At 43.8% G+C, this 14418-nt stretch overlaps 3 protein-coding genes across 4 annotated transcripts; all 3 read right to left on the bottom strand.

The window, feature by feature from the left end:
* Positions 1 to 1464: 1464 nt before the first annotated feature.
* Positions 1465 to 5159, bottom strand: rabl2 (RAB, member of RAS oncogene family-like 2). The gene is made up of 8 exons (XM_047033967.1): positions 4690 to 5159; positions 4446 to 4475; positions 4095 to 4174; positions 3796 to 3875; positions 3595 to 3706; positions 3326 to 3423; positions 3145 to 3228; positions 1465 to 2798 (listed from the first exon to the last, which is right to left on the bottom strand). Exons 1-8 carry the CDS (start codon positions 4794 to 4796, stop codon positions 2715 to 2717), a joined length of 675 nt encoding a protein of 224 aa, XP_046889923.1. The 5' UTR covers positions 4797 to 5159; the 3' UTR covers positions 1465 to 2714.
* Positions 5160 to 5269: 110 nt separating this feature from the next.
* Positions 5270 to 7842, bottom strand: odf3b (outer dense fiber of sperm tails 3B). 2 transcript variants are annotated; one of them, XM_047034472.1, is made up of 7 exons: positions 7728 to 7842; positions 6893 to 7011; positions 6593 to 6796; positions 6404 to 6505; positions 6158 to 6279; positions 5919 to 6059; positions 5270 to 5839 (listed from the first exon to the last, which is right to left on the bottom strand). In XM_047034472.1, the coding sequence occupies exons 2-7, from the start codon at positions 7002 to 7004 to the stop codon at positions 5747 to 5749; spliced, it is 774 nt and encodes a 257-aa protein (XP_046890428.1). In that variant the 5' UTR covers positions 7005 to 7011; positions 7728 to 7842; the 3' UTR covers positions 5270 to 5746. The 2 variants fall into 2 exon arrangements, with proteins under 2 accessions (XP_046890428.1, XP_046890429.1); XM_047034473.1 differs by having other exon boundaries at positions 7724 to 7804.
* Positions 7843 to 8511: 669 nt separating this feature from the next.
* On the bottom strand, positions 8512 to 12222 carry zgc:77752 (uncharacterized protein LOC393862 homolog). Its single transcript, XM_047033527.1, has 12 exons — positions 12044 to 12222; positions 11766 to 11846; positions 11562 to 11680; positions 11197 to 11334; positions 10795 to 11066; positions 10378 to 10680; positions 9787 to 10047; positions 9529 to 9645; positions 9302 to 9403; positions 9061 to 9138; positions 8808 to 8918; positions 8512 to 8640 (listed from the first exon to the last, which is right to left on the bottom strand). Exons 1-12 carry the CDS (start codon positions 12220 to 12222, stop codon positions 8512 to 8514), a joined length of 1890 nt encoding a protein of 629 aa, XP_046889483.1.
* Between the last annotated feature and the right edge of the window lie 2196 nt (positions 12223 to 14418).

Below are 14418 nucleotides of genomic sequence, written 5' to 3'. Positions count from 1 at the left end.
TTACTTTCAATGTCAATTTTCTCCTTGTTTGCACTGTGAAGTTTAATATGGTGGGTCTATCACTGTGGTGGCAAATCCTAGTCCTGCAGGATTCCTCTTTCCCTCCTCAGCTACAAGCTCTGGTGGGCTGAAATAAGGGGAATAGTTAAAGATTTACATATTTGTGTGAACCTCCACGAACATGCTATCACTAACCCGAATCCTACATGATGAGTCTCCAGTGTTAAATGCAAAGGGGAGGGTTGGGATCAGATCAGTGGACAGCAGTGGACAAGAATAAAACAACAGGGTTTGAAAAACAAAATAACATTGGGGGTTATCCTACCGTGTTTTACCTGTCCCCGCTAGAAAGAGTCGGCCTATTTCCTTTCAGCCCACTAGTTGTGTGCATTCGAAGACAGAAATGGGGAGTGAAGGAGGGATACGGTAAGGCCACAGGTGTCATTGTGATAGCTCCACCACAGAGATCTATGTTTGTTATCTTATGTAATAAATTTATAATTAAAAACATGACATCACGTGTCAATCAGTCATTGGTCTGATCACTGAGGTGTCTAAACAGTAGTTCAACCACACAATCATGCACTTAACAGGGTTCCTGTGGGTTTCAGTAAGTCAAATTTAAGACCTTTTTAAGACGTTTTAAGATCATAAAGATTGAAATTTAAGACCTACACGACGCATTACCAAAACAATATTCAAATCAAAGAAATTCTCAGAAAATTTCATTTCTATGAATTCAGTCATTGAAAAAGCCTTAATTTAATGTACAGATAACGCAATCACATTAGTAACCTAATTTCATTTCATTCCGCACTAGGTACTAGGGGTGGGGGAGAAAAACGATTTACATATGAATCTCGATTCAGTTTTCTAGCATTTCACATCGGTTCACAACTTATTTGTATTTTTATGTAAGCATATATTGAATTGCAATTTGATTAAAAATAAAAATAAAAGTGAATCGTTATTTTATCGAATCGTGACCCCAAGAACCGAATCGAATCATGAGGTACCAAAAGATTCCCACCCCTAATAGACGGTAAGACACTACATTTATGTACATAAATGTTTAAAATGTATCCGTGTTGCAGAAATAAATAAGTCTATTCAAGACTTATTTATTGTCACTGTATTTTGTGAACGAGTTCTTAGAAATCCTTCAGCAAACTTTCACTTGTTTTGTAAGTATGATTAGAAGGCAGAGTATTCTGTTTTATAACTTGGCATTAGCAGAGACAAAACGTAGGTTGTCCTTTGGCAGTTGGTAATGCCATAAGGCGAAATAGAAGGTCTTGTAGAAAGTAACTTTGAAGTAACCCTCTGTGGCTCAGTGGGTAAGCTTGTGTCCTATCATGTCTATTGACAAACATAGTAACCCTGGTTCAAATCTTGCTTGAACCAAATGATAATTCATTTAACTGATATCAGTTAAGTTATATATGTTATTTATTTTTTGAATTTTTGTACACAGTGAAACATGATACACATATACAGTGTAACTGTCATTATGAGATAATTATTTTGATGCGTGACTCTTTATTTAACGCGTAGGCATCATTAAAAGAATAAAATGTGTGAACAACCCATGCTGATGCTTCCAGTATTGCCAGATAACTTCAGACAGAACTTTAATGAACAAGAAAAGTCAAACTTCCTTATATCCAACCAAGCAGCAGAGGGTAATGAGCAGTGCCAATAGACGGATCGCACGCGCTCGCTGTCTCTCCCATTGTCTCTCTCTCATTAAAGTCATCTGGATTGTTTTCACCAAGTTGGCTTTAAGAAGTTACCAGTCAGACACACTCAAAATACACCAACACAACCTCTAAGACAATCACATGGTTACATGGTACCTTTGCTGTTTAATTCAAATACACTACACGACAAAGCTCCGGGTTTACAGTGCAGGGCATAGAGCAACCATAGCAGCCAGTACATGTTCCCTAACTGTCACTGCACACAGAGGACAGCCCACAGTGCAAAAAGCCGATGAGATCCAAAGGAGGAGCAAAGAGACGGTTCACATTCACAGGTTTCACTTTGCTCTCAGGCACACGCCTTGTGTGTGGGCATCACGCTTTACGATAAAAACAGAATCATTCTAGTGTCCTCTTAAATAATGTACCTAGTTCACACGCGGAAGAAAACAGTCAAGTGTTTAGACGGAACATTGAGGGCTGAACCCACACAATGGCCTCGTCTCCCTCCCACCAGCCCTCCTGGGTGGATGGGGTGGATGGAGAGAAGATGGTAATGGGGCCAGCTCAGGGGGGAGGGAGGACTATGCTGCAGGGTGGCTGAATGCAGCCCAGGGTGAGGCAGGCCCTGGATTACATCAGCACAAGACTATTATTAGACAGGCAGCTCAGTGCGTGTTTAAAACAGCCTGTACTAAACCCTGCTCACTGTGAGTGACAGGTTGGACCCACCACCACCACTAAGTCAAAAAGGACATATGCGAAGAATAAGGTGTTGACAACATAAAATAAAAAAGATACGTTCATAATTTAGGAATGACTTCAGTACGATTGGTCCATAGTGTCCCAGAGAACCAGGGCATCGGGCTCCACAGGCTGCAGCACTGGAACAAAATGTCCACAACCTCAGCTTGATGACAGCTCACTGGGGCTGGTACCCACAGTACCAGCCCCAGTGAGACATGGGAAGGATGTGTCTATAAAGGTGAAGATCTGTTGCAGTGGGACTTGGTGTCACACAGACTCGGGGCTCTCTGTGTTCAGGCCTTCTTCCACGGCTTCGGAAGTCTTCTCCTTCTTCGGCTCCAGCTCAAAGTTCTGCAAGTTGGGAAATATTAAGAAGATTGGATTCACACGTTGGCCTTTTAAAACCGTCTGCTGTACTTTTACTGCTGAATGGCAAAGGATGCACAGCATTCACAATCGTAGAATAGTGTATACATTAGACAGCATGTGGTACAAATGTATATAACACTTGTCTAAACCTCTGCTACTACTATAAAAGACAAGGAGGGGTCCGATCTTTTCAGAGGTAATTCAGTGAATTAACGTTTTTTTGTGTGCTTGCACTAATACCCTTTGGATTTCTGCTTGGAAACAAAACCCTTTTGCTGTGTAGGAAATCAACTGATCTTGTAAATACTTAGAAAGAAGGACGCTGTACCTCTAGTTCTCTCATCACTTCATCCATGAAGTCCCGAGAGTTCTGCTTGTACTGCAGTGCCATCTTGATGGTTTCACGGAACATCTGAGAAACAAATCACAGTTGTTAGTCACCTGACCTATGTGTGATTTTATGTGAGGTCAGAACTGAGTGTGCATTCGGGGTGTATCGTCACCCTCACCTTCACTACATTGGTCCCATCAGCAGCAGACACAAAGTAGTGAGAAAGTCCCTGCTTCTTGGCAAAGTTAAAGCTCCTTTGGGTCACCTTCACATCGGCTGCAACAAAAAGAGACACCGCAAATGCATGTCGATTGGTGGTGCGCCGATGGCTCACCAGTTAAGCTTGCGTCCAGTGCACTATGTACACAATTAAACGGGGGGGGGGGGGGGGGGGGGGGGGGGGGGGGGGGGGGGTCTCCCTTTAGAGATCATGACCTAATGACTCACCATCTATTTTGTTGGCTACCACCACACAGGGGATCTCTGGTCGGTACTCTCTCAGTTCATTGTACCAAGTACTCAGATTCTTATACGTGATCTTTCTCTGGACGTCGAACACCTGGGACACACCACCCAACAGTCATCAGCCGGTCAACGTGGCACCTGAGGACCTTAGGTGGGGCAGTTTTGATACGAAAACACACTTACCATGATGCATGCGTGTGCTTTATGATAGTAGGACGGGTGCATGCTCTGGAACCTCTCCTGACCTGCAGTGTCCCAGAAATCTGGACACACACACACACACACACATGAGCATGAACACACGCCTGACGGCTCAATGTGTCATCCTGCATGCGGTTACCAGGAGAACAACTCTGGATTACAGTGACAGTTTACCAGTTACCACAGTAGTTGTTTATGAGTTGTTGAACATCCACAGACAACTTTTATGACAGTGTAGTCAGTAGACACTGCGAAAGGAAATGTCAAATCATAATACTTACCCACTAATATAGTTTTCCCATCAATAGTGGTGGTGTACTTGTACAGAGTTAGGGCATAGGTTGACAGCTGGTGTGGACGACTGGAAAATGTGTTAGGGAATACAATAATACACCCCAGGTTTTGATTTAGGAGTTTAAAAACAAGTCAAATGGCAACCCTTCAAAGAAGAGAGCACAGGATTAAACTAAATTGTAGGCTATATTGATTAAGTTAACAAAGGTTATATGCACCTCAATAAAGGCCATCACATTTGATCTGAGACATACAGACGTTGCTGTTTCCCAGCTACCCCATGTAGACAGGCAAGTTTTATCGCGCACACTTTAGCAGCACCAACATGAAAAGGATACTATCCATCCATGAGAAATCTCTCCATCAACCTGCAAGACAAGACCGACAAAAACTGATTAAAATGTAATTATTTTAGAACAAAGTAGGCTAAACTACACGTTATTTTAGCCACTACACGGTGCCGTGCAATCAGCTGTTAATACACTGTTGATTCAAATTATGGTCTCTTACGTTTAATGACCAGTGTGCTGTGTTGGTTGTTAGGCTCACACCTGTCTACTGCGATTGTGCGCCGTGACTTACTTGGATTTACCAACTGCACTGTCTCCAAGGCAGATGATCTTGAGTTGTTCGTCCGCATCGTACTTCTCTTGATCCAATTCAGAGATGCCAGTGGCGTCTCCCGCCATTCTTTCAAGCAGATGTTCTGTCCGTAGCCGACCTTTGTCTTCCCTTGGTCCGTTTAAACCAGTGGTTAGTCAAGATAGCTAACGAACTTGCTATAATAGAAAATAGCTAGTTAGACAGCTATTTACGATTGCTAGCTAACGTTGACTAGCTACTCACTTGAGAGATTAGCTCGCAAACTAGCAAGCTTTAAGGCAGCTAATTTGACAATTTACCGTAGTAACTACGACATGTACAAACACTAAATTTAGGAAATGTCAACGATGCCTAGATTACTACGTGTGGAATATATTAACATTTGCTGGACGTCGTTGGACTTGCGATAGCAACATGTTTTGTGAACAGCAGCTGCCTGGTTCCTACGCAACGAATAGACGCTTAAAAGGCCCCCTATTCGCAAGTCTGTCCTTTAAATTGCCTGTTGAAATGCATTTTTCTACTTTTAATAATTTAAACCTACAACAGACAAAAAGATGATTTGCCAGTAGAAAAAACTACTTTATTTATTGCTTACAATGTTGCAACTTAGTGAACATTGGTCATAATTTTCTTGTGCAAAAGACAAGACACCAGGGATCAGCGATTTACCCGTTTGGTATTATTCAAGTTAAGTCACCATGGTTTTAATACTGTCAGTGGCAACCCTGCTTTAGCAAACAACGAATCATTATTTGTGTTGGTTCTTTTTTTGCATTACAGATAATTAACCACAATCTAATAATGAATATCAATGGTCCACAGATTTTCAATCATAAAATCAGAAGTGGCATTGACATAAAAGCATGAATACTTGGCACAGAACTTTTCAACACTACAAATTCTTCACTATAGACATTTGTATATGATAGCTGGATTATCAGAATAAATCTTCATATTTCAGTGCCGAGGATTGTTAATCCTGCCGTGTTTATTTATAGGTAAAAGGAACATGGCAAGAGGTATGAAGAGATACTTATTCAGCAACATCCACAATAAGTGGTGCAATAAACTCAGAGTGGCGGATTCCAAAAGAGAAGCTTGGAGGCTTGACCCTTGTGAAGGTCACCTGCAATTGGAAAATAGGCAGCTAGTACCCAGAAGTTCACAGGGAAGTTAGTTAGAAATCTTGTTAGGCGGTAACTTGCCTGCTCAGGATGGTGGGCCCCAGGGCCTGGTTTCCTGGTGGTATCTCCAGGCATGCTGTTACGGCCAGTCATGCTGTAATGGGCAGGCTTGTGCTTGTAGGTGCAAGGGTCCACCACTCTATAAGTCCCTGGGCCAGGAGTCTACAGGACACACAACATCAATTTGACATCAGTTCCAGTCAGTAAACAACCTCCTATGAGGCCATAACATCGTTTTTTTTTGGACGGATCAAACTAACCTTCTGCAGGTCCTCAGCGAAGCTGCCAATCTTGCTGCGTCCGCGGAGGGAGAAGTTTGGAGCTGAGGTTTTGTTCACAGTATTTGGCCCGAGCACAGAGGGCAGCATGTAGGCAGCAGGTCCTGAGAGAAGAGAAGACTGTTATTCACACTTCATACATTTATATTGAATGGCCAATTATTACAGTAGCATCCTGTCCACAATATAACCTCGAATTGGAATAGTGATAGGGGGGCAGGAAGTTACCTGGTGTCTGGTCATTAAGGAATCCTTTGCTCCTGGCAGAAAGGGAGTAGGCAGGAGCAGAGTAGTAGGCTGACTTTCCTGCCCTCTCTGGGGAGTAACGCCCTAAAACACCGAACAGGAAAAGAGTGTGTGTGTGGTGTGTGTGTGTGTGTGTGTGGAGTTGGACGTGTGCATTGCTGTGTTATTGACCTGGCCCAGGAGTCTGGAATAGCATGATGTCCTTGGGCCGGCTGTAGAGGGAGTAAGCGGGAGTCCCATCTCGACCCACCCTGGTGATATTGGAAGGGACCAGATATCCTGGGCCGGGGGAGCAGTCCGAAGAGAACTGGCGGTGGCGCGTCCCAAAGCTAAATGCAGCACCTTTCAGCTTCCTGGGGTCATGAAAGTTCATACCTGTCAGCACATGTAGAGAGGAGAGTCATATGATGAGTTAGAGAATAGCGAATAGATGTTGATCTTCTCAGAAGACAAGGCTGATAAGGGTTGTACCTGTGGCCCCTGGAAGAGCATATTTGGGTCCAGGGCTGCTGTAGAACGCAGCTATGGGGCCTCGGGGCTTGTGTGGTCTCCAGGACCCAACCCAAACATCCCTACCTGTCATGATTAGTCTAAAGGAAAGCACAAGAAAAGATAATTTCCTAAATGAACTCATATTTATTAGCAATAAAGTAGCAGTCAACTTGTAAGTTATACAAAATGAAATATAAACTCAGAATAAAACAGAACCAAGTATGTATAGACAAACCCTTCTTCCGAGTTGAACAGTCAGTCGAATGTCTTTGATTCTATGAATGTCTTTTTAACAACATTTAGCGCAATTATGACGTCGAGCGTCAGGTCACAATCTGCAGCTGAACTGAAGTGTTAAGAAACAGTGGACTAGGCTGCTAAGTGAGCTTGTGTGGAAAATATCCACCACTACCTCAAACTAGCCCAGTTTGTCACATATTACTGAAAATTAAAATCAACATTAGCCTACTAAAACAATAACGCAGCAATCCAGCGTAAAACACATTTATAGAATCACACTTGAAATCGTTCCAACAGCGTTTTTTAAAACGGTCTGTTTTGTAATCAAATCAATGTACTAGCATTGATTTATTTAGCCCAAAATGAGATCAATCGATTCTTTAAATAGGTCAATACAAATCAAATCAGAGTCCGTTATTGATGTCTTAAGTTGAACCCATTACTTTTTGCTACATAGGCCTAGCCTATCTAGAACTGAGACTTGAATATTAAAACCAACTCAATAAAAAATACAGTTTGCAATTCCATATACGGCACCTATACCCCATTACCGCCATCTAAAATCCATACCTACGTGATTTGTAGTAGTCTTCACCCTTCAGTAGCAAAAGCAGATCCCCGGAACACCACACGTGCACAGAGACCAAACACAAGACTGTTTAAAACTTGGTTGTGCTCTTGCTCACTATGACGACGTTTCCATAGAGATGACACTTAGGTAGGGCAGGCAAAAGCATTTCAAGATAGAATAGTAGTTGACTATTAACACGATGGGAAAAACCTGTTTGTATGCTTGCCACACATTTGTATTATACCGGGATCTATGAAAGCACAGGGAGTCATAATGAAACCAGTGGCGAAAATCTGCTATCAATTTTGGGGGGGACAATTAAATTGCATTTTCTGAAGAGCAATTCCTGAAGGGGACAACAAAATTACTGCTGTAACACATTGTAATATGTTAAATCTATATTATCACCATTGGATTGCCCCTTGGCCGAGACGAACCTGTGCTACTGAAAAACTCCATGAGCCGTGTTAAAGGTAAAAATGTATTTAATACAAAGATTTTGGAATCATTCAACATCAGGGCATATGAGGTAGGCTACAAAGAAAAACCCGTACTTTTCAGTTATCATAGAAAATACAAATGAACACACTTCTGCCTATTTATAAATATTGCTTGTGCATCTATCATGCGTGTCCTTATTATGAATTCCAAGCACATCCTTATTGTGATTTCTAAGCCATGCCTAGTCTCTTGTCATTTTTCCAACGTAAATTGCGATGCACAATGATAGCAGGCCAGTCAAATTAAGCATTCACCATGCCTAATGCAGGTGTTGAAAATTATTTCTTCACTGTGCTTGATGATGAGTGTTGTTGCAAGCTTGTGTCAGAGAGTTATTGCTGTGGAGCGTTTCTCTGATATTACACTTGAAGATTTTCATCAGGGCTGCATGGCTCTCCAATTCCACTTGAGGGCGCTGTTGGACCAATAACAATTATTCACATTAGGGCCCGGCGGCCCGCAACATTCATCCAACCTCACACACACACTTGTCTTTCTGAGAATAAATGACCCAGTCAGACTAAGGGACAATGACAGTCTCACATCGTACAAGTCATCAAAACACACATGCTGAACACTGACCCTGATAAGTGCCCGCATCAGGCGTCGCAGCACAGCATCCTCTCTATGTGGACACAGACTGGTCACCTGACCCACGCAACCCAACAGACAGGAGATGGTGTGCTGTTGGGGCTGGCAAAAAATAAACACAAATCATCAAATCGTATGAGAAAAAGAGAAACAACACAGAATCAATCCTCGGGCTACAACTGGAGCCGATGGAGTTCCAGTACATTCGAATACATGTCCAAGACGAATGTGGCTAGCTAGCTACCTTGAGCAGCACATGAAGGTTGGTACATTGGACTCCCGATGACAACAAACCGATGTTCTCTGCACTCAGAACAGGATCCTGGTGGTGAACAGACCAGAGGACAGATGGACAGATTGTGAGAGATCGAGAGGAAGAACACTTGGTTGCCGTGTCGACCACAGCCTCAATCTCATCTCCACTGTTGAGGAGTATGACTCAGATTTGAGTCCTGACCTTGGGATCGTTTTCAGAGCCCACTGACCTTGAGTTTCTCCAGCCAGGCCCACAGTAGACAGCTGAGGACCTGGGGATCCGACTCTGTCACCAGTAGGGCCCATCCACACTCACTGCTGTTCAGCTCCTCCTATTGACAGTGGTTAAATATGTCAAGGGTCTCTGGAGATGGTTGTGGATCAAAACGTGTGTCTAGAATGGGTTATTTAAGTACACTGGGGTTCTACTTCGTGGTGTGTTTCTATGGGCAACCACCTGTATCAGAGCTGCCCTCTGTAACACCATCTCCCCTGGAGTGTTCTGGTCCGCCATTGCCTTGGCAACAGCACGAGCCACTGAAGCCTGTCCTGACTTGTGTTGAGTCCTGCGTAACTGGGTGGGAAACAAGCGTCAGCTAGGACCATGTACACACAAACACTTATACACAGGACGCATGTACTTATACAAAGGACGCATGTACTTTTACACAGGACGCATATGCATAATTTGTCTTTAACATTGTTGCAAGTTTACCTCAATGTTGGAGCTGAATTTAGGAAGAGCCATTGCCTTCTTGGCTGCACACTTAGACTTCTTGGCATGGTCATTGTTGTTTGGCCCACTACCTGCTGTGGGATGAAGTTTTGGTGCGTGCTCTGTGTTGTCACAGTGACCAACAGATGGTGTGGCTGGGTCAGGGCTGACAGGCTTCAGATCTGGTTTGATCTGATCTAGTCCATACCATACTCTCCCAGTCCCTGACAGGGGTTCATAGTAAGAGCCCAGCTCCAGATCCTAATGAAAATACAACCACAGTGAGGATAGAATCCCAGAGCAACCACTTACCATCATCCCAGGGTTGTAGTGTTAGGGTTAGTATAGTCGTTTATTTATTGCTATCTGTATATTTAGGAAGTTCACTTATCTAAGCTCAGCATAGATGTAAATTTGTTCTGTGTACTTATATGTTATGTTATGCCAGGTGCTTGCGTTGTCTTGTCTTAAGAATTTCAGTGCCCAGTCTAACCTTGTGTTGCTCTGTGCACCTGACAAATAAAAGACTTTAACTTGAACTTGAACTAGTGTGACGTACAAGCGTCCTAAATCCAGTCTCACCTGTCTGACTGTGATCTTGCTGAGGTCAGAGTCGCTGTAGCTGCGCTTGTTCAGCAGCACCTCTCTCTTCCTCTCCAGGAAGCCCTGGGGCTCGTCCCAGGAGGACACGGAGGTGAGGCTCTGAGAGCCCAGCCAAGAGACCCGCTGGACCTCCCTCAGCAGGGGCAGGTACTGCTTGGCCACCAGGGTCTCCCTCACAGCCCAGCCCAGGGCCCGCACCATCGCCTTCCTGTCCAGCTCGGCATGCACCTCAGCTTGGGCAGGAAGGCCAAGGGCCAGGCAGGAGAGCCGCAGGCACAGCAGGTACACCACCTGTATCAGAAGTCAGCAGGAGATATGGAAGGACATATCAGTTGAAAAAGGGTTGGTCGATTGTTTCTTGAAAGTAGACAGTATTTGCACCAAGCGTGCAGCTGAAGCCTTGACCTTGGGTATGTGTCTGAGGGTGCGGGCCTCCTGGCCGTGCAGCAGGAGGGCCTGACGGTGCAGGTGGAGCTGAAGGGTGAAGTGGGCCCCGTGGCGCAGGCTGACGTCCGGGTACTGGGCCAGCTGGGTGCCCAGCAGGCGGGCAAATTCGAACACCAGGCTGATCTGGGCACGGGTCTGGATGGAGCGAGGCCGTTTGATCCGGACATACTGGACGGCTTCGCTGGGGCTGATGCGCAGGGTGTAGACCAGGTAACAGGCTATCAGAACTCCTGTCAAACACAGAGTACGTCTCAGCAACTCAACTGGATTCACAAATTCGCTCCACTTCAATCTTTTGAAACAGACACAACTCCACATGCACATCTACACACAAGCCCACACACATTTCTACATATCCACCTGTCCTTCCCAAGCCTGCATGGCAGTGAACAGCTACTTTTCCCTCCTTCACAGCAAACGCCAGCACCTTCACTCCGTCCATCATACCAACCAGAGATGACACACTGAAGTCTGGCATGCCAAAGTTAAAAAAGAAAACTTAAGACAGACACACACACGCACACACACACACACACATACATACACATACAGTTAGTACGCATGTGTCGGCATCCAGCAAGTAATGTAATGATTCAAAATTACAAGACTGAAATTAGAAATCTGGTTTTACACATCCAACATAATACACAAACGTAGAACGTGACTGTAGTGTAGTAGAGTGTAAACTGTGCATGTACAGTTGTGTACGGTATAAAGGTCCTTACTGTCATGCTCCATGAAGGTCTGTGGGGAGTAGGTGAAGCCACTTTCAGGATCCAGAGGAGGGCCGCAGTAAGCATGCTCCCCTGGAAGCTGCATGTTGATGATGGACTTGATGTTTAACCTGGAAGATCAGGGTCGCTTATGACACATCCACAGAGAGATACCCAGCATACACAAACACGGTTTTGAAGCAAGTATGGGCTTACCGTTTGAACTGTTCTATTATGTTGTATTTGTTGATAAGGTAAGTGGAAGGGCGTGCCATGGCTACAATGTCATCAGTTACCCTGAGAGCAGAACAAAATATTTTCAATAGTTGGAGGTCTTATTTACTGCAATAACACAGAGCTCCTTCTCAGTCTCTTGGACTTTCTGTCTTCTCCCCCCCCCCCCCCCTCTCTCTCTCTCTCTCTCTCTCTCTCTCTCTCTCTCTCTCTCTCTCTCTCTCTCTCTCTGTTGTTCTCTCTCTCTTGTTCTCTCTCACCAGGAGGAGAAAAGGCCCTGGATGACCTGCTGACTGGGCCTCCAGCATGCTGGTCCTTCATAGCGGCAGTCCCGCCCTCCACAGGCCAGCATACAGATGATCTTGTGTGGGATAGCCTTCACCAGGTTCTCCCTGGCCTGGGAATATGAGGGCTGTGGAATCGGCACAGGCAGGGTCATTCTGGGAGTTGTGGTTCCTAAAAGCGTGCTCTGTCTGACAGCCCTGTTGGCTTTATGTGTGTCGTGTACTGCAGCGGTGTAGTGGAGTGGAACAGCCGACAGGAGTCTGAATAATCTGCTGTTGGATTTTAATCATGCGAGGCCTCGTGGCAGTCTCACGCAACCTTCTTTTACACATCAAGTCTGTTTGTCGGAGAAGACTCTTGAGGTTGAAAAGCTGGAAAAAAATATACAAAATTGTGCATCATTGCAGTACCAAAAGGTGCAAATGATTCTCAGATACATGTGGGTTGTTTAAAGTTAAAGAGATAACTGTAAAAGTTAATGACTCAGAGAATGGACACTTCCAACTCAAGAAAGGATAAATTAAGTGTATGCAAAAAATACATTTAATGAATACATTATAGCTTAGCATTTGTCAACCCAGTCTACTGCCACTTCCAACTGTGCACATTTAAGATGAACGTTTATGATATTTGAAGGTACCATGGATGAAAAAATACATCTTGAAACCTAATCTCTTGTGGCTCACCTTTCAGGCAATATCTTGGAGAGAGAGTTGATCCATGTCAAACAATATCCATACAGAGAGGCAAACATGTCTACAGAGCCGAGGGAGACACTTCTATGTGCTTACCTAGCAAACCACACACACACACACACATATGTACACACTCCTGTGTGCTGACCCAGCTTCTCTAAGCCTTATTAGCTGTCATAATTACATTAGAAGAGACATTCATAAACGATAGTAAGCTGTTTTACATAACACCTATACATTTTGCCATGCGAGTCCTACACGGTCCCTAAACACCATCTGGAACCTGCAGTGATACATACTTTTACCATGTTTTACATGTCTTGTCACAAACAATATTTGCCAATAGAGATTTGTGTGGTGCGAAACCTAGCTATTTTAACAGCAGGAACTTCTATTTGCCACGTCTAGCCATTGTACCAATAGTTACTGGTGAATGTATGGAAACAATCACTGTAACAGTAATGCTAATGGTTAACCAGCCACTCACTCCAGTCACTCAATATCCAACATATAAACAGGAAGAAAGTCAGAGGACTTCTAGGATGGGTTCCTGCAATGGCATTTAATATCCACCAGGTGGAAGCAGATACAAGGACAGCAACCGTGATCCAGAAAAAACATACTACATTGAGCAAAACATACAGAACACATAAATATGCATTAAACCCCCCTACATATACTAATATTGATTGAGGGATGATCCATATTGTGTGGGGCTATTGATATAAAAAAAGTAAATATCGGCAGTTTCTGCACACGCTACTCTGGAGCACTCTTTGGCTTTGCAGAGATTCTGTCTTGCTAGGCCATCTGTCGCTACTCCAGTGTCCTATCCTCCGGCCAAATTCAATAGGAACCTTCCAACATCCTGTTTCTAAATCCTACCATCTCCCATCCCTGCATTTAGGATACTCAGACCAATTTCTATCCACATGTAATCACACATCATTGAGCATGACCATCAAAACCAAAATCCATATGTTCCTCATAGACAGACAAATCATCTCTGCAATTAGTCACATAAAATGACAAGCAAGCCCCACGGACTACAGTGGAAACATTACTCTCTAAGACAGACCATCAAATAACACCGAAAATAGCATTGTGTGTGGACTCTCTGGATTACTTTGACAAATGAACAGTTGTTTCCACTGATGGTTTAACTTGTTACAAATGAAACCCCATCCTGAATTCAAAACAATAACAGCATACCATGAGGCTTCTGGTGATACATGTGCTCAGCTCCTGCTTTATATGGAAGATTCAGTTATTCCAACCTTCTCTCCTTCTCATTACCCAATCTTGGACATTTCAACCAGTAAAGATCATTGTAGTTAGACAGATAGAAGCAGGTAGAAGTATGTTTGAACCTTAAAATAAATAAACAGTGTGCATACATATTTGGATTTGACAACAAGTGTCTTGTGGATTAGAATTCTTATTGACTATATTCACTGGCTCAAGCAGACAAGATGCTTCAGAAGAGTGATTGTATACAGTGTCTGCAATGCACCATGTCATGATCCAAAACATTGTCTATCCTAAACACCTAGTGGGACATAGTCTAAAAAAGTCTGCTGCACATCCTGGATTAATTCCCCCAGAACTCCCTTCCCCTAGGTGTGGCGTTCCAGACGTCTCTGACCTCCTGACCC

This window comes from Hypomesus transpacificus, chromosome 14, assembly GCF_021917145.1.
Source record: "Hypomesus transpacificus isolate Combined female chromosome 14, fHypTra1, whole genome shotgun sequence".
In the NCBI taxonomy this organism is placed as follows: Eukaryota; Metazoa; Chordata; class Actinopteri; order Osmeriformes; family Osmeridae; genus Hypomesus; species Hypomesus transpacificus.
Note: the sequence above shows the minus strand (reverse complement) of the source record. Positions and strands in the feature narration are given on the sequence as shown.

Bases quoted from the DNA above. Each gene is read 5' to 3' on its own strand.
- rabl2 (XM_047033967.1), bottom strand. From the start codon at position 4,796: ATGGCGGGAGACGCCACTGGCATCTCTGAATTGGATCAAGAGAAGTAC. The intron at 3,876-4,094 runs GTAAGTATTATG...GTGTGTGTCCAG, and splicing joins TGGGAAAACTATATTAGTGG to ATTTCTGGGACACTGCAGGT. The intron at 3,229-3,325 runs GTGAGGGTGACG...TTTGTTTCTCAG, and splicing joins ATGGGACCAATGTAGTGAAG to ATGTTCCGTGAAACCATCAA.
- odf3b (XM_047034472.1), bottom strand. From the start codon at position 7,004: ATGACAGGTAGGGATGTTTGGGTTGGGTCCTGGAGACCACACAAGCCC. The intron at 6,797-6,892 runs GTACAACCCTTA...ATGTGCTGACAG, and splicing joins TGCTCTTCCAGGGGCCACAG to GTATGAACTTTCATGACCCC. The intron at 5,840-5,918 runs GCAAGTTACCGC...TTCCAATTGCAG, and splicing joins GGGCCCACCATCCTGAGCAG to GTGACCTTCACAAGGGTCAA.
- zgc:77752 (XM_047033527.1), bottom strand. From the start codon at position 12,222: ATGACCCTGCCTGTGCCGATTCCACAGCCCTCATATTCCCAGGCCAGG. The intron at 11,847-12,043 runs GTGAGAGAGAAC...TTCTGCTCTCAG, and splicing joins CAGGGCCTTTTCTCCTCCTG to GGTAACTGATGACATTGTAG. The intron at 9,404-9,528 runs GTGGTTGCCCAT...CACTGTCAATAG, and splicing joins AGAGGGCAGCTCTGATACAG to GAGGAGCTGAACAGCAGTGA.